This window comes from Hemitrygon akajei, unplaced genomic scaffold (genome assembly GCF_048418815.1).
Source record: "Hemitrygon akajei unplaced genomic scaffold, sHemAka1.3 Scf000057, whole genome shotgun sequence".
NCBI lineage: Eukaryota > Metazoa > Chordata > Chondrichthyes > Myliobatiformes > Dasyatidae > Hemitrygon > Hemitrygon akajei.
The window spans coordinates 267599-289983 of record NW_027331943.1 but is presented as its reverse complement, the minus strand read 5'-3'; the positions used below and the strand labels follow the sequence as shown (position 1 = coordinate 289983).

General features: G+C 50.4%; 1 protein-coding gene across 1 annotated transcript in view; it reads left to right on the top strand.

Annotated features, from left to right (window-relative positions):
• The window catches only part of LOC140721549 (NACHT, LRR and PYD domains-containing protein 3-like), a 72641-nt gene that overhangs the window by 45904 nt on the left and 4352 nt on the right, over positions 1-22385 (top strand). The window contains exon 10 of the mRNA XM_073036373.1: positions 20679-20765. Within this exon, the coding sequence (XP_072892474.1) occupies positions 20679-20765 (87 nt within the window). The remainder of the gene's footprint in view (positions 1-20678; positions 20766-22385) is intronic.

Genomic DNA, 22385 nt, shown 5'->3' with positions numbered 1-22385 from the left:
CCTCCGGGCTGTCCCATCTACGCACAGCTGTGATATTCTCCCTGACTGGTAATGCCACTTCTCCCCCTTTCATCCCTCCGCCCTATCACCTCTGAAACAACGGAAACCCAGAACATGAAGCTGCCAGCCCTGCCCCTCCTGCAAACCAAGTCTTACTAATAGCAATAATGTCGATATAATTATCGTGCCAATCTACGCCCTAAACTCATCTGCCTTACCTACAATACTCCTTGCATCAAAATAGATGTACCTGAGAACATTTCTATCACGTACAAACCATTGATATCTGTCTATACAAGCAGTCCTCGCATGACCCTTATCCTCCTACACCTCACTATCTGCTCTAACACTCTGCCCCCTCCCCCTGCAAACTAGTTTAAAACCCCCGGAGCAGAACTTGCTAACCTACCGGCTAGGATGTTAGTCCCTCTCCAGTTCAGGTACAAACTGCCCAATTCGAACTGGTCCCACCTCCCCTGGAAGAAAGCCCAATTGTCCAGAAACATGAACCCCACCCTCATGCACCATCCCCTCAGCCACGTATTTAGCTGCATTATCTACCTAATTCTAGCCTCACTAGCACGTGGCACAGGTAGCAATCCACCTGTGGGATCTCACTTTTCCATCCCCCTTTCATCCCCTGGGATCTCTGTTCCCACTCCACCTTCCTGCTGTTGGATCTTTCCTCAGCATCCCCCTTCCTCGTGTGGGATCTCTCTCCCCCATCCCCCTTCCTTCTGTTGGATCTCTATTCCCCATCCCCCTTCCTCCTGTTGGATCTCTCTTCCCCATCCCACTTCCTTCTGTGGGATCTCTCATCCCCATCCCCCTTCCTGCCGTGGGATCCCTCTTCCCCATCCCCCTTCCTTCTGTGGGATCTCCCTTCCCCATTCCGTCCTGCTGTGGGATCTCTCATCACCATCCCCCTTCCTGCTGTGGGATGTCTCTTCTCCATACACCTTCCCCCTGTTGGATCTCTCTCCCCCATCGACTTCTTCCTGTCAGATCTCTCTTTGGCATGCCCCATTGTCCTGTGGAATTTCACTTCCCCAACCCCCTTCCTCCTGTGAGATTTCTCTTCCCAATCCCACATCCTCCTGTGGGAACTCTCTTCCACATCCCTCCTCCTCCTAGCCAATCTCTCAACCCCTTCTCGCGTCATCCTGTTTAATCTCTCTCTATATCCCCTTCCTCCTGTGGGATCTCTCTTCCCCATCCCCCTTCCTCCTGTGGGATCTCTCTTCCCCATCCCCCTTCCTCCTGTGGGATCTCTCTACCCCATCCCCCTTCCTCCTGTGGGATCTCTCTTCCCCATCCCCCTTCCTCCTGTGGGATCTCTCTTCCCCATCCCCCTTCCTCCTGTGGGATCTCTCTTCCCCATCCCCCTTCCTCCTGTGGGATCTCTCTACCCCATCCCCCTTCCTGCTGTGGGATCTCTCTTCCCCATCCCCCTTCCTCCTGTGGGATCTATCTACCCCATCCCCCTTCCTCCTGTGGGATCTGTCTTCCCCATGCCTCATCCTGCTTGTGGGATCTCTCTTCCACACTCCCTTCCTCCTGTGGGCTCTCTGTTCCCTATACAACTTCCTCCTGTGGGATCTCTCATCACCTGCTCCCTTCCTCCTGATGAATCTCTCTTCCCCACTCCCATGCCTCCTGTGGGATCTCTCTACCCCATCCCCCTTCCTCCTGTGGGATCTCTCTTCCCCATCCCCCTTCCTCCTGTGGAATCTCTCTTCCCCATCCCCCTTCCTCCTGTGGGATCTCTCTTCCCCATGCCTCATCCTGCTTGTGGGATCTCTCTTCCACACTCCCATGCCGCCTGTGGGATCTCCCTTCCCCATCCCTCTTCCTGCTGTGAGATCTCTCTACCCATCTCCCTTCCTCCTGTGGGCTCTCTGTTCCCTATATAACTTCCTCCTGTGGGATCTCTCATCACCAGCTCCCTTCCTCCTGATGAATCTCTCTTCCCCATCCCCATTCCTACAGTGGAATCTCTCTTCTCCACCCCTCATGCTCCTGTGGGATCTCTCTTCCGCATCCCCTTTCACCCTCTGGGGCCTCTGTTCCCATCCCACTTCCATCTGTTGGATCTGTCTTCCCCAACTCCCTTCCTCCTGTGGGATTTAAACTCCCCACCCCTTTCTTCCTGTGGGATCTCTCTTCAATATCCCATTTCATACAGTGGGATCTCTCTTCCCCATCCACCTGACCCCCGTGGGGGCTCTGTTTCCATCCCTCCACTTCTTACGGGATCTTGCTTCGCCATTTCCCTTCCTCCTATACATCTCTCTTCCCCATTCCCCATCCTCTTGTGGGATCTCTCTTCCCCATCCCCCTTCGTTCTGTGGGATCTCTCTTCCCAATCCCCTACATCGGATGGGATCTCTCTTCCCCGTCCCCCTTCCTCCCGTGGCATTTATTTTCCCCATCACTCTTCCTCCTATGGGATCTCTCCTACTCATCCCCCAACCTCCTGTATGATCTCGTTTCACCACCCACTTCCTCCTGTCTCCTCTCTCGTCCCCATGCCTGATCATCCTATGGGATCTGTATTCCCCATTCCCATTCTTTCTGTGGGATCTATTGTCACCACCCCCTTCCTTCCGAGGGATTGCTCTTCCCCATCCCATTTCCTCCTGTGGGTCATCATAATGCCCCCTCTTCCTGTGGGATCTGTCTTGTCCCTCCACATGTATCTCACAAGCCCATCCCACATCCTCCTGTCAGATCTCTCTTACCCATTCTCCTTCCAACTGTGGGATATCTCCTCCCCACCATCTTTCTCCCCAAACCCCATACTTCTGTGGGATCTCTATTCCCCATCCCCTTCCACCTGTGCACTCTCTGCTCCCCATCAACATCCTGCTGTGGGATCTCTCTTCCCCATCCCCCATCCACCTGTGGGATCTTCCTTCCTCATCCCCCATCCTCCAGTGGGATCTCTTTTCCCCATCCCCCTTCCCCCTCTGCGATCTCTTTTCCCCATCCCCCTTCCTCCTGTGGGATCTCTCTTCCCCATCCCCTTTCCTCCTGAGGGATCTCTCTTCCCCATCCCGCTTCCTCCTGTGGGATCTCTCTGCCCCATCCCCCTTCCTCCTGTGGGATCTCTTTTCCCCATCCCCCTTCCTCCTGCGGGATCTCTCTTCCCCATCCCCCTTCCTCCTCCGGGATCTCTCTTCCCCATCCCCCTTCCTCCTGTGGGATCTCTCTTCCCCATCCCCCTTCCCCCTGTGGGATCTCTCTTCCCCATCCCCTTACTCCTGTAGGGCCTTGTTTCGAAGACCTGCCAATTCCTGTCGGATCGCTCTTTGGCATGCCCCATTGTCCTGTGTAATTTCTCTTCCTCATCCCCCATCCTCCAGTGGGATCTCTTTTCCCCATCCCCCTTCCCCCTCTGGGATCTCTTTTCCCCATCCCCCTTCCTCCTGTGGGATCTCTCTTCCCCAACCCCCTCCCTCCTGAGGAATGTCTCTTCCCCATCCCCCATCCACCTGTGGGATCTTCCTTCCTCATCCCCCTTCCTCCTGTGAGATCTCTTTTCCCCATCCCATTTCCTCCTCTGGGAACTCTCTTCCCCATCCCCCTTCGCCTGTGGGATCTCTCTGCCCCATCCCCCTTCCTCCTGTGGGATCTCTTTTCCCCATCCCCTTACTCCTGTAGGGCCTTGTTTCGAAGACCTGCCAATTCCTGTCGGATCGCTCTTTGGCATGCCCCATTGTCCTGTGTAATTTCTCTTCCCCATCCCCCTTCCTCCTGTGGGATCTCTCTTCCACATCCCCATTCCTCCTGTGGGATCTCTCTCCCATCCCCCTTCCTCCTGTGGATTCCCCAATCCCCATCCCCCTTCATCCTGTGGGATCTGTCTTTCACACCCCCCTCCTCCTGCGGGACATCTCTTCCACATCCCTCCTCCTGGCCGATCTCTCAAACCCTTCCCCCTTCATCCTGTTTAATCCCTCTCTCTTCTCTCCCCTTCCTCCCATGGGACCTCCCTTCACCATCCCCTTCTTCCTGTGGGACCTCTCTTCGCCATCCCCTTCCTCCTGTGGCATCTCTCTTCCCCTTCCCACATCCTCCTGTGGGACAACCCTTCCCCATCTCCCTCCTGTGAGATCTCTCTTCCTCATCCCCCTTACTCCTGTGGGGTCTCTATTCCCCATCCCCCTTCCTCCGGTGGGGTCTCTCTTCCCCATCCCCCTTCCTCCGGTGGGATCGCTTTTCCCCATCCCCCTTCCTCCTGTGGGGTCTCTCTTCCCCATCCCCCTTCCTCCTGTGGGATCTCTCTTCCCCATCCCCTTTCACCCTGCGAGTTCTCTCTTCCCCTTCCCACATCCTCCTGTGGGACATCCCTTCCCCATCTCCCTCCTGTGAGATCTCTCTTCCCCATCCCCCTTACTCCTGTGGGGTCTCTCTTCCCCATCCCCTTTCCTCCGGTGGGGTCTCTCTTCCCCATCCCCCTTCCTCCGGAGGGATCGCATTTCCCCATCCCCCTTCCTCCGGTGGGATCTCTCTTCCCCATCCCCCTTACTCCTGTGGGGTCTCTCTTCCCCATCCCCTTTCCTCCGGTGGGGTCTCTCTTCCACATCCCCCTTCCTCCTGTGGGATCTCTCTTCCCCATCCCCCTTCCTCCGGTGGGATCGCTTTTCCCCAGCCCCCTTCCTCCTGTGGGATCTCTCTTCCCCATCCCCCTTCCTCCTGTGGGGTCTCTCTTCCCCATCCCCCTTCCTCCGGTGGGATCGCTTTTCCCCATCCCCCTTCCTCCGGAGGGATCGCTTTTCCCCATCCCCCTTCCTCCTGTGGGGTCTCTCTTCCCCATCCCCCTTCCTCCTGTGGGGTCTCTCTTCCCCATCCCCCTTCCTCCTGTGGGATCTCTCTTCCCAATCCCCTTTCACCCTGCAAGTTCTCTCTTCCCCTTCCCACATCCTCCTGTGGGACATCCCTTCCCCATCTCCCTCCTGTGAGATCTCTCTTCCCCATCCCCCTTACTCCTGTGGGGTCTCTCTTCCCCATCCCCTTTCCTCGGGTGGGGTCTCTCTTCCACATCCCCCTTCCTCCTGTGGGATCTCTCTTCCCCATCCCCCTTCCTCCGGTGGGATCGCTTTTCCCCAGCCCCCTTCCTCCTGTGGGATCTCTCTTCCCCATCCCCCTTCCTCCTGTGGGGTCTCTCTTCCCCATCCCCCTTCCTCCGGTGGGATCGCTTTTCCCCATCCCCCTTCCTCCGGAGGGATCGCTTTTCCCCATCCCCCTTCCTCCTGTGGGGTCTCTCTTCCCCATCCCCCTTCCTCCTGTGGGGTCTCTCTTCCCCATCCCCCTTCATCCTGTGAGGTCTCTCTTCCCCATCCCCCTTCCTCCTGTGGGATATCTCTTCCCCATCCCCCTTCCTCCTGTGGGATCTCTTTCCCCCATCCCCCTTCCTCCTGTGGGGTCTCTCTTCCCCATCCCCCTTCCTCCTGTGGGATCTCTCTTCCCCATCCCCTTTCACCCTGCGAGTTCTCTCTTCCCCTTCCCACATCCTCCTGTGGGACATCCCTTCCCCATCTCCCTCCTGTGAGATCTCTCTTCCCCATCCCCCTTACACCTGTGGGGTCTCTCTTCCCCATCCCCTTTCCTCCGGTGGGGTCTCTCTTCCCCATCCCCCTTCCTCCTGTGGGATCTCTCTTCCCCATCCCCCTTCCTCCGGTGGGATCGCTTTTCCCCATCCCCCTTCCTCCTGTGGGATCTCTCATCACCAGCTCCCTTCCTCCTGATGAATCTCTCTTCCCCATCCCCATTCCTACAGTGGAATCTCTCTTCTCCACCCCTCATGCTCCTGTGGGATCTCTCTTCCGCATCCCCTTTCACACTCTGGGGCCTCTGTTCCCATCCCACTTCCATCTGTTGGATCTGTCTTCCCCAACTCCCTTCCTCCTGTGGGATTTAAACTCCCCACCCCTTTCTTCCTGTGGGATCTCTCTTCAATATCCCATTTCATACAGTGGGATCTCTCTTCCCCATTCACCTGACCCCCGTGGGGGCTCTGTTTCCATCCCTCCACTTCTTACGGGATCTTGCTTCGCCATTTCCCTTCCTCCTATACATCTCTCTTCCCCATTCCCCATCCTCTTGTGGGATCTCTCTTCCCCATCCCCCTTCCTCCTGTGAGATTTCTCTTCCCAATCCCTCATCGTCCTGTGGGAACTGTCTTCCACATCCCTCCTCCTCCTGGCCGATCTCTCAACCCCATCCCCCTTCATCCTGGTTAATCCCTCTCTCTCCTTCCCCCTTCCTCCCATGGGATCTCTCTTCCCCGTCCCCCGTCCTCTTGTGGGATCTCTCTTCCCCATCCCCCTTCCTCCTCTGGGAACTCTCTTCCCCATCCCCTTTCCTCCTGTGGGATCTCTCTGCCCCATCCTCCTTCCTCCTGTGGGATCTCTTTTCCCCATCCCCTTACTCCTGTAGGGCCTTGTTTCGAATACCTGCCACTTCCTGTCGGATCGCTCTTTGGCATGCCCCATTGTCCTGTGTAATTTCTCTTCCCCATCCCCCTTCCTCCTGTGAGATTTCTCTTCCCAATCCCTCATCGTCCTGTGGGAACTGTCTTCCACATCCCTCCTCCTCCTGGCCGATCTCTCAACCCCATCCCCCTTCATCCTGGTTAATCCCTCTCTCTCCTTCCCCCTTCCTCCCATGGGATCTCTCTTCCCCGTCCCCCGTCCTCCTGTGGGATCTCTCTTCGCCATCCCCTTCCTCCTGTGGGATCTCTCTTCCCCATCCCCCTTCCTCCTGTGGGATCTCTCTTCCCCATCCCCCTTCATCCTGTGGGATCTCTCTTTCACACCCCCCCTCCTCCTGCGGGACATCTCTTCCACATCCCTCCTCCTGGCCGATCTCTCAACCCCTTCCCCCTTCATCCTGTTTAATCCCTCTCTCTTCTCTCCCCATCCTCCCATGGGACCTCCCTTCACCATCCCCTTCTTCCTGTGGGATCTCTCTTCGCCATCTCCCTTCCTTCTGTGGGATATCTCTTCCCCTTCCCACATCCTCCTGTGGGTCATCCCTTCCCCATCTCCCTCCTGTGAGATCTCTCTTCCCCATCCCCCTTACTCCTGTGGGGTCTCTCTTCCCCATCCCCTTCCTCCTGTGTGATCCCTTCCTCCTTTGGGTTCTCTCTTCCCCATCCCTCTTCCTCCTGTGGGATCTCACTTCCCCATCCCCTTCCTCCTTTGTGATCTCTCTTTCCCATCCCCATTTCGCCTGTGGGAACTCTCCTCCCCATAGAATCATAAAATCATAGACCACTACAGCACAGAAAACAAGCCATTCAGTCCTTCTAGTCTGTACCAAAACCTTATTCCGCTAGTCCCATTGACCTGCACCCAGTCCATAACCCTCCAGTCCTCTCCCATCCATGTATCTATCCAATTTATTCTTAAAGCTTAAGAGTAAGTCCATATTTTCCAAATCAGTTGGCAGCTCGTTCCACACTCTCACCACCCTCTGAGTGAAGAAGTTCCTCCTAATGCTCCCCCTAAACCTTTCCCCTTTCACACTGAAGCCATGTCTTCTCATTTGTATCTCTCCTAATCTATGCCTATTCGCATTTACCCTGTCTATACCCTCATAATTTTGTAAACCTCTATCAAATCTCCCCTCATTCTTCTACGCTCCAAGGAATAAAGTCCTAACCTGTTCAATCTTTCCTTGTAACTCAACTCCTGCACACCCAGCAACATCCTAGTAAGTCTTCTCTGCACTTTTTCAATCTTACTGATATCCTTCCTACAGTTCGGTGATCAGAGCTGCACACAATACACCAAATTTGGCCTCACCAATGCCTTATACAACCTCACCATAATATTCCAACTCCTATACTCAGTACTTTGATTTATGAATGCCAGGATGCCAAAAGCCTTTTTTACAACCCTGTCCACCTGTGACGCCACTTTCAGGGGCTTATGTATCTGAACCCCCAGATCCCTCTGTTCCTCCGCACTCTTCAGTGCCCTACCGTTATTGTGTATGTCGTACCTTGATTTGTCCTTCCAAAATGGAACACCTCACACTTGTCTGCATTAAATTCCATCTGCCATTTTCTGGCCCATTTTTCCAGTTGGTCCAGATCCCTCTGCAAGCTTTAAAAGCCTTCCTCGCTGTCCACAACGCATCCATCTTAGTGTCATCCACAAACCTGCTGATCCAATTTTTCAAATTATCATCTACATCATTGATATAGACAACAAACAACAATGGTCCCAGCACAGATCCCTGAGGCATACCACTAGTCACAGGTCTCCAGTCTGAGAAGCAATCATCCACTACCACTCTCTGCCTTCTCCCACACAGCCAATTCGAATCCAGTTTACAACCTCTCCATGGATACCTAGTGTCTGAACCTTCTGAACTAACCTCTTACGTGGGACCTTGTCAAAGGCCTTACTAAAGTTCATGCAGACAACATCCACAGCCTTTCCTTCATATGCATTCTTGGTAACCTCCTCGAAAAACACTACAAGGTTCATTAAACACGATCTACCACACACAAAGCCATGTTGACTATCTTTAATCAGCCCTTGGTTGTCCAAATCCTTGTATATCTGATCTCTCAGAACACCTTCCGATAACTTACCTACTACTGATGTCAGGCTCACTGGCCTGTAATTATCTGGTGTACTTTTGGAGCCTTTTTCAAACAACGGAACTACATGAACTACCCTCCAATCCTCCGGCACCGCACCCGTGGCTGAGGACATTTTAAATATTTCTGCCAGGGCCACTGCAATTTCTACACTAGTCTCTCTCAAGGTCCGAGAAAAAATCATGTCAGGCCCGGGGGATTTATCTACCTGTATTCACTGTAAGGCAGCAAGCAACACCTCCTCTTTAATCTCTATATGTTCCATGACACTACTGTTTGTTTGCCTTAATTCCATATCCGCTATGCCAGTTTCCTGAGTAAACACTGATGGAAAAAACCTGTTTGATCTCCCCCATCTCGTGAGGCTCCACACATAGACGACCACTCTGATCTTCTAGGCGACCAATTTTGTCCTTTACTATCCTTTTACTCTCAATATACTTGTAGAAACCCTTCGGGTTTACCTTCACATGATCTGCCAAAGAAACCTCATGTCTTCTTTTTGCCTTCCTGATTTCCTTCTTTAGTATTCGCTTACATTTTTTATACTCTTCAAGTATCTCATTTGTCCCTTGTTGCCTATTCCTGCTAAACACCTACTTAACCAGATCACCAATATCCCTTGTAAACCAAGGTTCCCCATGCCTGTTAACTTTGCCTTTAATGCTGGCAGGAACATGCAAACTCTGCACTCTCAAAATTTCACCCTTGAAGGTGTTCCACTTACTAAACACATCCCTGCCAGAAAACAACTTATCCCAATCCACACTTCCCATATCCTCCCTCTTTTCCACAAAATTGGTCCTTCTCCAATTCAGAACCTTAACTGGTGGATGAGTCCTATCCTTATCCATAACTATCTTGAAATTAATGACATTATGGTCACTGGATCCAAAATGTTTGCTTACACATACTTCTGTAACCTGACCTGTCTGGTTCCGTAATAGGAGATCAGGTACTGCACACCCTCTCTCGTTGGTACCTCAATATATTGATTTAGAAAACTTTCCTGAACACATTTGACAAACTCCACGCCATCTAACCCTTTCTCAGAGTGGGCGTCCCTGTCAATATGTGGAAAGTTAAAATCCCCTACGATTACAACTTTCTGTTTCTTACATTGGTCTGCTATCTCTCTACAGATTTGCTCCTCCGATTCTCTGTGACTATTGGGCGGTCTATAATACAACCCTATTCGTGTGGTCGCACCTTTCCCGTTCCTCAGCTCCACCCATACGGCCTCTGTAGACGAGTCCTCCGGGCTGTCCCATCTACGCACAGCTGTGATATTCTCCCTGACTGGTAATGCCACTCCTCCCCCTTTCATCCCTCCGCCCTATCACCTCTGAAACAACAGAAACCCAGAACATGAAGCTGCCAGTCCTGCCCCTCTTGCAAACCAAGTCTTACTAATAGCAATAATGTCGATATCATTATCATGCCAATCCATGCCCTAAACTCATCTGCCTTACCTACAATACTCCTTGCATCAAAATAGATGTACCTGAGAACATTTCTATCACGTACAAACCTTTGATATCTGTCTATACAAGCAGTCCTCGCATGACCCTTATCCTCCTCCACCTCACTATCTGCTCTAACACTCTGGCTCCCCTGCCCCTGCAAACTAGTTTAAAACCCCCGGAGCAGAACTTACTAACCTACCGGCAAGGATGTTAGTCCCCTCCAGTTCAGGTGCAAACTGCCCAATTCGAACTGGCCCCACCTCCCCTGGAAGAAAGCCCAATTGTCCAGAAACATGAACCCCAGCCTCATGCACCATCCCCTCAGCCACGTATTTAGCTGCATTATCTTCCTATTTCTAGCCTCACTAGCACGTGGCATGGGTAGCAATCCACCTGGGGGATCTCACTTTCCCATCCCCCTTTCATCCTCTGTGCTCATTGTTCCCACTCCACCTTCCTTCCAACTGTTGGATCTCTCCTCAGCATCCAACTTCCTCCTGTGGGATCTCTCATCCCCATCCCCCTACCTGCCGTGGGATCCCTCATCCCCATCCCCCTTCCTTCTGTGGGATCTCCCTTCCCCATCCACCTTACTCCTGTGGGATCCCTCTTCCCCATCCCCCTTCCTCCGGTGGGATCGCTTTTCCCCTTCCTCTTTCCTCCTGTGGGATCTCTCTTCCCCTTCCCACATCCTCCTGTGGGATCTCTCTTCCCCATCCCCCTTCCTCCTGTGGGATCTCTCTTCCCCATCCCCCTTCCTCCTGTGGGATCTCTCTTCCCCATCTCCCTTCCTCCTGTGGGATCTCCCTTCCCCATCCCCCTTCCTCCTGTGGGATCTCTCTTCCCCATCCCTCTTCCTGCTGTGAGATCTCTCTACCCATCTCCCTTCCTCCTGTGGGCTCTCTGTTCCCTATACACCTTCCTCCTGTGGGATCTCTCATCACCAGCTCCCTTCCTCCTGATGAATCTCTCTTCCCCATCCCCATTCCTACAGTGGAATCTCTCTTCTCCACCTCCCATGCTCCTGTGGGATCTCTCTTCCGCATCCCCTTTCACCCTCTGGGGCCTCTGTTCCCATCCCACTTCCATCTGTTGGATCTGTCTTCCCCAACTCCCTTCCTCCTGTGGGATTTAAACTCCCCACCCCTTTCTTCCTGTGGGATCTCTCTTCAATATCCCATTTCCTACAGTGGGATCTCTCTTCCCCATCCACCTGACCCCCGTGGGGGCTCTGTTTCCATCCCTCCACTTCTTACGGGATCTTGCTTCGCCATTTCCCTTCCTCCTGTACATCTCTCTTCCCCATTCCCCATCCTCTTGTGGGATCTCTCTTCCCCATCCCCCTTCGTTCTGTGGGATCTCTCTTCCCAATCCCCTACATCGGATGGGATCTCTCTTCCCCGTCCCCCTTCCTCCCGTGGCATTTATTTTCCCCATCACTCTTCCTCCTATGGGATCTCTCCTACTCATCCCCCAACCTCCTGTATGACCTCGCTTCCCCACCCACTTCCTCCTGTCCCATCTCTCGTCCCCATGCCTGATCATCCTATGGGATCTGTATTCCCCATTCTGATTCCTTCTGTGGGATCTATTGTCACCACCCCCCATCCTTCCGAGGGATTGCTCTTCCCCATCCCAGTTCCTCCTGTGGGTCATCATAATGCCCCCTCTTCCTGTGGGATCTGTCTTGTCCCTGCACATGTATCTCTCTTCCCCATCCCACATCCTCCTGTCAGATCTCTCTTCCCCATTCTCCTTCCAACTGTGGGATATCTCCTCCCCACCATCTTTCTTCCTAGGGATATATCTTCCCCAATCCCCTTACTTCTGTGGGATCTCTATTGCCCATCCCCTTCCACCTGTGCACTCTCTGCTCCCCATCAACATCCTGCTGTGGGATTTCTCTTCCCCATCCCCCATCCACCTGTGGGATCTTCCTTCCTCATCCCCCTTCCTCCTGTGGGATCACTTTTCCCCATCCCCCTTCCTCCTGTGGGATCTCTTTTCCCCATCCCCCTTCCTCCTCTGGGATCTCTTTTCCCCATCCCCCTTCCTCCTCTGGGATCTCTTTTCCCCATCCCCCTTCCTCCTGAGGGATCTCTCTTCCCCATCCCGCTTCCTCCTGTGGGATCTCTCTTCCCCATCCCCCTTCCTCCTGTGGGATCTCTCTGCCCCATCCCCCTTCCTCCTGTGGGGTCTCTCTTCCCCATCCCCCTTCCTCCTGTGGGATCTCTCTGCCCCATCCCCCTTCCTCCGGTGGGATCTCTCTTCCCCATTCCCCTTCCCCTGGTGGGATCTCTCTTCCCCATCCCCCTTCCTCCGGTGGGGTCTCTCTCCCCCATCCCCCTTCCTCCTGTCTGGTCTCTCTTCCCCATCCCCCTTCCTCCTGTGGGATCTCTCTTCCCCATCCCACTTCCTCCTGAGGGGTCTCTCTTCCTCATCACCCTTCCTCTGGTGAGATCTCTCTTCCCCATCCCCCTTCCTCCTGTGAGATCTCTCTTCCCCATCCCCCTTACTCCTGTGGGGTCTCTCTTCCTAATCCCCCTTCCTCCTGTGGGATCTCTCTTCCCCATCCCCCTTCCTCCGGTGGGATCGCTTTTCCCCATCCCCCTTCCTCCTGTGGGGTCTCTCTTCCCCATCCTTCTGTGGGATCTCTCTTCCCCATCCCCCTTCCTCCGGTGGGATCGCTTTTCCCCATCCCCCTTCCTCCTGTGAGATCTCTCTTCCCCATCCCACTTCCTCTGGTGGGATCGCTCTTCCCCACCCCCCTGCCTCCTCTGGGATCTCTACTCCCCATCCCCCTTCTCCTAGTGGGATCTCTCTTCCCCACTCCTCTTCCTCCTGTGGTTCCTCTGTTCCATGTCCCCACTTCCTGAGGTATCTCTCCTACTCATCCGCCTTCCTCCTGTATGATCTCTCTTCCACGTCCCCTCCCCCTTCCTATCAGATCTCTCTTCCCCATGCTCCTTCCTCCTGTGGGATTTATCTTCCCCACTCCCTTTCTTCCTGTGGGATCTATTTTCCCCATCCCACTTCCTGCTATGTAATGTCTCTTCCCTGTCAGATTTATCTTCCCCACCAGCTTTCTTCCTCTGGGTACTCTCTTTCCCATCCTCTTCCTTCTGTTGGACATCTCTTCCACATTCCACTTCCTCCTCTGGGCTTTCTTCCGCAACAACTTCCTGCTGTTGGATCTCCCTTCCCCATCACCTTCCTCCTGTGGGATCTCTATTCCCCTTCCCCTATCCTCCAGTGGGATCTCTCTTCCCCATCCACCTTCCTCCTATGGGATCTCTCTACCCCATCCCCCTTCCCCCTGCGAGTTCTCTCTTCCCCTTCCCACATCCTCCTGTGGGATATCCCTTCCCCATCTCCCTCCTGCGAGTTCTCTCTTCCCCATCCCCCTTCCTCCGGTGGGATCTCTTTTCCCCTTCCTCTTTCCTCCTGTGGGATCTCTCTTCCCCTTCCCAAATCCTCCTGTGGGATCTCTCTTCCCCATCCCCCTTCCTCCTGTGGGATCTCTCTTCCCCATCCCCCTTCCTCCTGTGGGATCTCTCTTCCCCATCTCCCTTCCTCCTGTGGGATCTCCCTTCCCCATCCCCCTTCCTCCTGTGGGATCTCTCTTCCTCATCTCCCTTCCTCCTGTGGGATCTCTCTTCCTCATCTCCCTTCCTCCTGTGGGAGCTCTCTTCCCCATCCCCCTTCCTGCTGTGGGATCTCTCTTCCCCATCTCCCTTCCTCCTGTGGGATCTCTCTTCCCCATCCCCCTTCCTCCTGTGGGAGCTCTCTTCCCATTCGCCCTTACGCCTGAGTGAACTCTCCTCCCCACAGCCCTTCATAGCATCATAAAACACCAGCGCACAGAACACAAGCCATCTGGCCCTTCTGCTCTGTACCGAAACTTTATTCCGCTTGTCCCAGTGACCTGTACCCAGTCCATAACCCTCCAGACCTCCCCCATCCATGTATCTATCCAATTTATTCTTAAAGCTTAAGAGTGAGTCCACATTTTCCACATCGGATGGCAGCTCGTTCCACACTCTCACCACTCTCTCAGTGAAGAATTTCCCCCGAAACCTTTCCCCTTTCACCCTGAAGCCAAGTCCTCCTGTAATTTATCTCTCCTAATGTCTGTGGAAAGAGCCTATTCTCATTTACCCTGTCTATACCCCTCAGAGTTTTGTCAACCTCTTTGAAATCCCCCCGCATTCTTCTGCGCTCCAAGGAATAAAGTCGTAATCTGTTCAATCTTTCCCTGAAACTCAACTCCTGAAGACTCGGCAACATCCTAGTAAATCATCTCTGCACTCTTTCAACCTTACTGATATCCTTCCTATAGTTCAGTGACCAGAACTGCACACAATATTCAAAACTTTACCTCACCAATGTCCTTTACAACCTCACCATAATATTCCAACTCCTATACTCAGTACTTTGATTTATGAATGCCAGGATGCCAAAAGCCTTCTTTACAAACCTGTCCACCTGTGACGCCACTTTCAGGGAATTATGTATCTGAACTCCCAGATCCCTTTGTTCCTCCACACTCCTCTGTGCCCTACCATTTACTGTGTATGTCCTACCTTGATCTGTCCTTCCAAAATGCAACACCTCACACTTGTCTGCAATAAAGTGGTGACTAGTGGTGTGCCTCAGGGATCTGTACTGGGTCCAATGTTGTTTGTCATATACATTAATGATCTGGATGATGGAATGGTAAATTGGATTAGTAAGTATGCAGATAATACTAAGATAGGTGATGTTGTGGATAATGAAGGTTTTCAAAGCTTGTTGTTTAAAGATTTAGGCCAGTTAGAAGAGTGGGCTGAAAGATGGCAGATGGAGTTTAATGTTGATATGTGTGAGGTGATACATTTTGGTAGGAATAATCCAAAAAGGACATACATGGTAAATGGTAGGGCATTGAGGAATGCAGCAGAACAGAGTGATCTAAGAATAATGGTGCATAGTTCCCTGAAGGTGGAATCTCATGTGGATAGGGTGGTGAAGAAAGCTTTTGGTATGCTGACCTTTATAAATCAGAGCATTGAGTATAGGAGTTGGGATGTAATGTTAAAATTGTACAAGGCATTGTTAAGGCCAAATTTGGAGTATTGTGTACAGTTCTGGTGACCGAATTATAGGAAAGATGTCAACAAAATAGACAGAGTACTAAGTAAATTTACTAGAATACTACCTGGGTTTCAGCACCTAATGAACAAGTTAGGTCTTTATTCTTTGGAGCGTAGAAGGTTGAGGGGGGACTTGATAGAGGTATTTAAAATTATGAGGGGGATAGATAGAGTTGACATGGATAGTCTTTTTTCCATTCAGAGTAGGGGAGATTCGAACAAGAGGGAATGAGTTGAGAGTGAAAGGACAAAAGTTTAGGGGTATCACAAGGGAGATCTTCTTTACTCAGAGAGTGGTAGCTGTGTGGAACGAGCTTCCAGTAGAAGTGGTAGAGGCGGGTTCAATTTTGTCATTTAAAAAAAATTGGATGGTAATATGGACAGGAAAGGAATGGAATGGGGGGTTATGGGCTGAGTGCAGGTAGGTGGGACTAGGTGAGAGTAAGCATTCGGCACAGACTAGAAGGGCCGAGATGGCCTGTTTCCGTGCTGTAATTGTGATATGGTTATATGTCATATGTTCTAAATTCCATCTGTCATTTTCTGGCCCATTTTTCCAGTTGGTCCAGATCCCTCTGCACGCTTTCAAAGCCTTCCTCACTGTCCACAACGCCTCCATCTTAGTGTCATCAGCAAACCTGCTGATCCAATTTATCACATTATCATCTAGATCATTGATATAGACAACAAACAACAATGGTCCCAGCACAGATCCCTGAGACCCACCACTAGTCACAGGTCTCCAGTCTGAGAAGCAATCATCCACTACCACTCTCTGTCTTCTCCGACTCAGCCAATTTCGAATCCAGTTTACAACCTCTCCATGGATACCTAGTGTCTGAACCTTCTGAACTGACCTTTTATGTGTGGGACCTTGTCAAAGGCCTTACAAAAGTCAATGTAGACAACATCCACAGCCTTTCCTTCATATGCATTCTTGGTAACCTCCTCGAAAAACACTACAAGATTCATTAAACATGATCTACCACATACAAAGCCATGTTGACTATCTTTTATCAGCCCTTGGCTGTCCAAATCCTTGTATATCCGATCTCTCAGAACACCTTCTGATAACTTACCTACTACTGATGTCAGGCTTACTGGCCTGTAATTACCTGGTGTACTTTTGGAGCCTTTTTCAAACAACGGAACTACATGAACTACCCTCCAATCCTCTGGCACCGCACCCGTGGCTGAGGACATTTTAAATATTTCTGCCAGGGCCCCTGCAATTTCTACACTAGTCTCTCTCAAGGTCCGAGAAAAAATCATGTCAGGCCCAGAGATTTATCTATGTATTCACTGTAAGGCAGCAAGCAGCTCGTCCTCTTTAATCTCTATATGTTCCATGACACTACTGTTTGTTTCCCTTAATTCCATATCCGCTATGCCAGTTTCCTGAGTAAACACTGACGCAAAAAACCTGTTTAAGATCTCCCCCATCTCGTGAGGCTCCACACATAGAGGACCACTCTGATCTTCTAGGGGACCAATTTTGTCCTTTACTATCCTTTTACTCTCAATATACTTGTAGGAACCCTTTGGGTTTACCTTCACATTATCTGCCAAAGCAACCTCATGTCTCCTTTTTGCCTTCCTGATTTCCTTCTTTAGTATTCCCTTACATTTTCTATACTCTTCAAGTACCTCATTTCTTCCTTGTTGCCTATACCTGCTAAACACCTACTTAACTATATCACCTATATCCCTTGAAAACCAAGGTTCCCTATGCCTGTTAACTTTGCCTTTAATCCTGGCAGGAACATGCAAACTCTGCACTCTCAAAATTTCACCCTTGAAGGCATTCCACTTACTGAACACATCCTTGCCAGAAAACAACTTATCCCAACCCACTCTTCCCAGATCCTCTCTCATTTCCACAAAATTGGCCCTTCTCCAATTCAGAACCTTAACTGGTGGACCAGTCCTATCCTTATCCATAATTATCTTGAAACTAATGACATTATGGTCACTGGACCCAAAATGTTTGCTTACATATACTTCTGTCACCTGACCTGTCTGGTTCGCTAATAGGAGATCAGGTACTGCACCCTCTCTCGTTGGTACCTCAATATATTGATTTAGAAAACTTTCCTGAATACATTTGACAAACTCCACGCCATCTAACCCTTTCTCAGAGTGGGAGTCCCCGTCAATATGTGGAAATTTAAAATCCTCTACGATTACAACTTTCTGTTTCTTACATCGGTCTGCTATCTCTCTACAGATTTGCTCCTCCAATTCTCTCTGTCTATTGGGCGGTCTATAATACAACCCTATTCGTGTGGTCGCACTTTCCCCGTTCCTCAGCTCCACCCATATGGCATGTGTAGACGAGCCCTCTGGGCTGTCCCGTCTACGCACAGCTGTGATATTCTCCCTGACTAGTAATGCCACTCCTCCCCCTTTCATCCTTCACCCCTATCACGTCTGAAACAACGGAAACCCAGAACATGAAGCTGGCGCTTTTAAGGAATATAAAAGTGGATAAATCTCCGGATCCTGACAGGATATTCTCTAGGACCATGAGGGAGGTTAGTGTAGAAATAGCAGGGGCTCTGACAGAAATATATCAAATGTTATTAGAAACGGGGATGGTGCCGGAGGATTGGCGTATTGCTCATGTGGTTCCATTGTTTAAAAAGGGTTCCCAGAGTAAACCTAGCAATTATAGGCCTGCCAGTTTGACGTCAGTGGTGGGTAAATTAATGGAAGGTATTCTTAGAGATGGTATATATAATTATCTGGATAGACAGGGTCTGATTAGGAAAAGTCATCATGGATTTGTGCGTGAAAGGTCATGTTTGACATACCTTATTGAATTTTTTGAAGAGGTTACGAGTAAAGTTGACGAGGGTAAAGCAGTGGTTGTTGTCTATATGGACTTCATTAAGGCCCTTGACAAGGTTCCGCACAGAAGGTTAATAAGGAAGATTTGATCGTTAGGTATTAATACTGAAGCAGTAAAATGGATTCAACAGTGTCTGGATGGGAGATGCCAGAGAGTAGTGGTGGATAACTGTCAGGTTGGAGGCCGGTGACTAGTGGTGGGCCTCAGGGATCTGTACTGGGTCTAATGTTGTTTCTCATATACATTAATGATCTGGATGATGGGGTGGTAAATTGGATTGGTAAGTATGCAGATGATACTAAGGTAGGTGGCGTTGTGGATAATGAAGTAGGTTTTAAAAGTTTGCAGAGAGATTTAGAACAGTTAGAGGAGTGGGCTGAACGATGGCAGATGGAGTTTAATGCTGATAAGTGTGAGGTACTGCATTTTAGTAGGAATAATCCAAATAGGACATACATGGTAAATTGTAGGGCATTGAAGAATGCAGTAGAACAGGGTGATCTAGGAATAATGGTGCATAGTTCCCTGAAGGTGGAATCTCATGTGGATAGGGTGGTGAAGAAAGCTTTTGGTATGTTGGCCTTTATAAATCAGAGCATTGAGTATAGGAGTTGGGATGTAATGTTAAAATTCTACAAGGCATTGGTAAGGCCAAATTTGGAGTATTGTGTACAGTTCTGGTCACCGAATTATAGGAAAGATGTCAATAAAATAGAGAGAGTACAGAGAAGATTTACTAGAATGTTACCTGGGTTTCAGCACCTAAGTTACACAGAAAGATTGAACAAGTTAGGTCCTTATTCTTTGGAGCATAGAAGGTTGAGGGGGGACGATAGAGGTATTTAAACTTATGAGGGAGATAGATAGAGTTGATGTGGATAGGCTTTTTCCATTGAGAATAGTGGAGATTCAAACAAGAGGACATCAGTTGAGAGTTAGGGGGCAAACGTTTAAGGGTAATATAACGGGTAATTTCTTTACTCAGAGAGTGGTCGCTGTGTGGAGCGAGCTTCCAGTAGAAGTGGTAGAGGCAGGTTCAGTATTGTCATTTAAAGTAAAATTGGATAGGTATATGGACAGGAAAGGAATGGAGGGTTATGGGCTGAGTACGGGTCAGTGGGACTAGGTGAGTGTAAGCATTCGGCACGGACTAGAAGGGCCGAAATGGCCTGTTTCCGTGCTGTAATTGTTATATGTTTATATAGTTATTAGTCCTGCCCCTCCTGCAACCAAGTCTTACTAATAGCAATGATGTCGATATCATCATGTTCCAATCCACGACCTAAACTCATCTGCCTTACCTACAATACTCCTCGTATGGAAATAGATGTACCTGAGAACATTTCTATCATGTACAAACATTTGATATCAGTCTATACAAGCAGTCCTCACATGACCCGTATCCTTCTCCACATCACCATCAGCTCTAACACACTGCACCCTCCGCTTACAATCTGGTTTAAAAACCCCTGAGCAGAACTTGCCTAACCTACCGGCAAGGATGTTAGTCCCCTCCAGTTCAGGTGCAAACTGTCCAATTCGAACTGGCCGCACCTCTTCTGGAAGAAAGCCCAATTGTCCAGAAACATGAACCCCACCCTCATGCACCATCCCCTCAGCCACGTATTTAGCTGCATTATCTTCCTATTTCTAGCCTCACCAGCACGGGGCATGGGTAGCAATCTACCTGTGAGATCTCCCTTCCCCTTCGACCTTCCTCCTGTGCAATGTCCCTTCCCCGTCCCCCTTCCTCCTGTGGGATGTCCCTTCCCCGTCCCCCTTCCACCTGTGGGATCTCACTTCCCCATCCCCCCTCCTCCTGTGGGATCTCTCTTCCCCGTCCCCCTTCCACCTGTGGGATCTCCCTTCCCCATCCCCCTTCCTCCTGTGGGATCTCTATTCCCCATCCACCTTTCTTCTGTGGGGCTTCTGTTGTCATACCCCACCCTTCTTGTGGGTCTCCCTTCCACATCTTCCTTCCTCTTCAGGGATCTATCACTTCCCCTTCCCCCTTCCACCTGTGGGATCTCTCTACCACATCCCCCCTCCTGTGGGATCTCTCTTCCCCATCCCCCTTCCTCCTGTGGGATCTCTCTTCCCCATCTCCCTTCCTCCTGTGGGATCTCTCTCCCCCATCCCCCTTCATCCTATGGGATCCCTCTCCCCCATTCCCCTTCCTCCTGCGGGATCTCTCTCCCCCATCCCCCTTCCTCATGTGGGATCTCTATTCACCATCACCCTTTCTCGTGTGGGGCCTCTGTTCCCATCCCCCACTCTTCTTGTGGGATCTCTCTTGCCCATCCCTTTAGCTCGGGTGGGTCTATTTCACTGTGTCCCATTGACATTTCTGCTTTTCTGTCAGGAACGTTTTGTTTAGCCATCGGGGAATGGGACAGAATATGTGGAGTTTACAGAGTCACACCGACAGACGAAATTACCGACATTTGGTGAATACGCTGGAGCTGGTCAGTGAGGGACATTGATAGTGATGGGAACTCCGATCAGTGATTTACTGAAGGGTTTAATGTTTCCTGAAATATCCAAGTGAGAGAAATTCCCCCAGACCCACGGTTTGAATCACTTTGTTCATCAATCTGTCTCTTTGTGTTTAGACTCGGGGGGAATGACCTGGGAGATTCAGGAGTGAAACTGGTGTCTGCGGCTCTGAGGAACCCGGAGTGTAAAATACAGAAACTGGGGTAAGTACCAGACTGTGGGAGATTGTGTTTACAGTCACTGGGTGTCTGACACTGAACATTAATGTGATCAGTAGAAACAAAGAAACATAGAAAATCTACAGCACAATACAGGCCCTTCGGCCCACAACGCTGTGCCGAACATGTTTCTACTTTAGAATTACCTCGGTTTTACCCATAGCCCTCCATGTTCCTAAGCTCCATGTAGCCTTCCTGGAGTTAAAAGATCCGATCGTTTCCGTTTCCACCACCACCGCCAGCAGCCCATTCCACGCACTCACCACTGTCTGTGTAAAAAAACTTACCCCTGACATCTCCTCTGTACCTACTTCCAAGCACCTTAAAACTATGCCCTCTCATGTTAGCCAGTTTAGCCCTGGGGAAAAGCCTCTGACTATCTACATGATCAATGCCTCTCATTATCATGTACCTCTCTACCAAATCACCTCTCATCCTCCGTCACTCCAAGAGAAAAGGCCAAGTTCACTCAACCTATTCTCATAAGGCATGCACCACAATCCAGGCAACATCCTTGTAAATCTCCTCTGCACCCTTTCTATGGTTTCCACGTCCTTCCTATAGTGAGGCAACCAGAATTGAGCACAGTATTCCAAGTAGGGTCTGACCAGGGTCCTGTATAGCTGCAACATATAACCATATAACAATTACAGCACGGAAACAGGCCATCTCAGCCCTCCTAGTCTGTGCCGAACGCTTACTCTCACCTAGTCCCACTGACCGGCACTCAGCCCATAACCCTCCATTCCTTTCCTGTCCATATACCTATCCAATTTTACTTTAAATGACAATACCCAACCTGCCTCTACCACTTCTAATGGAAGCTCGCTCCACACAGCTACCACTCTCTGAGTAAAGAAATTCCCCCTCGTGTTACCCTTAAACTTTTGCCCCCTAACTCTCAAATCATGTCCTTTTGTTTGAATCTCCCCTACTCTCAATGGAAAAAGTCTATCCACGTCAACTCGATCTATCCCCCCTCATAATCTCTCAACTGTTAAACATTACCTCTCGATTCTTAAACTCAATCCCACGACTGATGAAGGCCAATACACTGTATGCCCTTTTAACTACAGAGTCAACCTGCATAGCATCTTTGAGTGTCCTATGTACTCGGACCCCAAGATCCCTCTGATCCTCCACACTGCTAAGAGTCTTACCATTAATACTATATTCTGCCATCATATTTGACCTACCAAAGTAAACTACTTCACACTTATTTGGGTTGAACTCCATCTGCCACTTCTCAGCCCAGTTTTGCATCCTATCAATGTCCCATTGTAAACTCTGACAGCCCTCCTCACTATCCACAACACCCCCAAGCTTTGTGTCATCATCATATTTACTAACCCTACCCTCCACTTCCTCATCCAGGTCATTTATAAAAATCACAAAGACTTGGGGTCCCAGAACAGATCTCTGAGGCACTCAACTGGTCACCGGCCTCCATGCAGAATATGACCCGTCTACAACCACTCTTTGCCTTCTGTGGGCAAGCCAGTTCTGGATCCACAAAGCAATGTCCCCTTGGATCCCATGCCTCCTTACTTTCTCAATAAGTCTTGCATGGTGTACCTTATCAAATGCCTTGCTGAAATCAATATA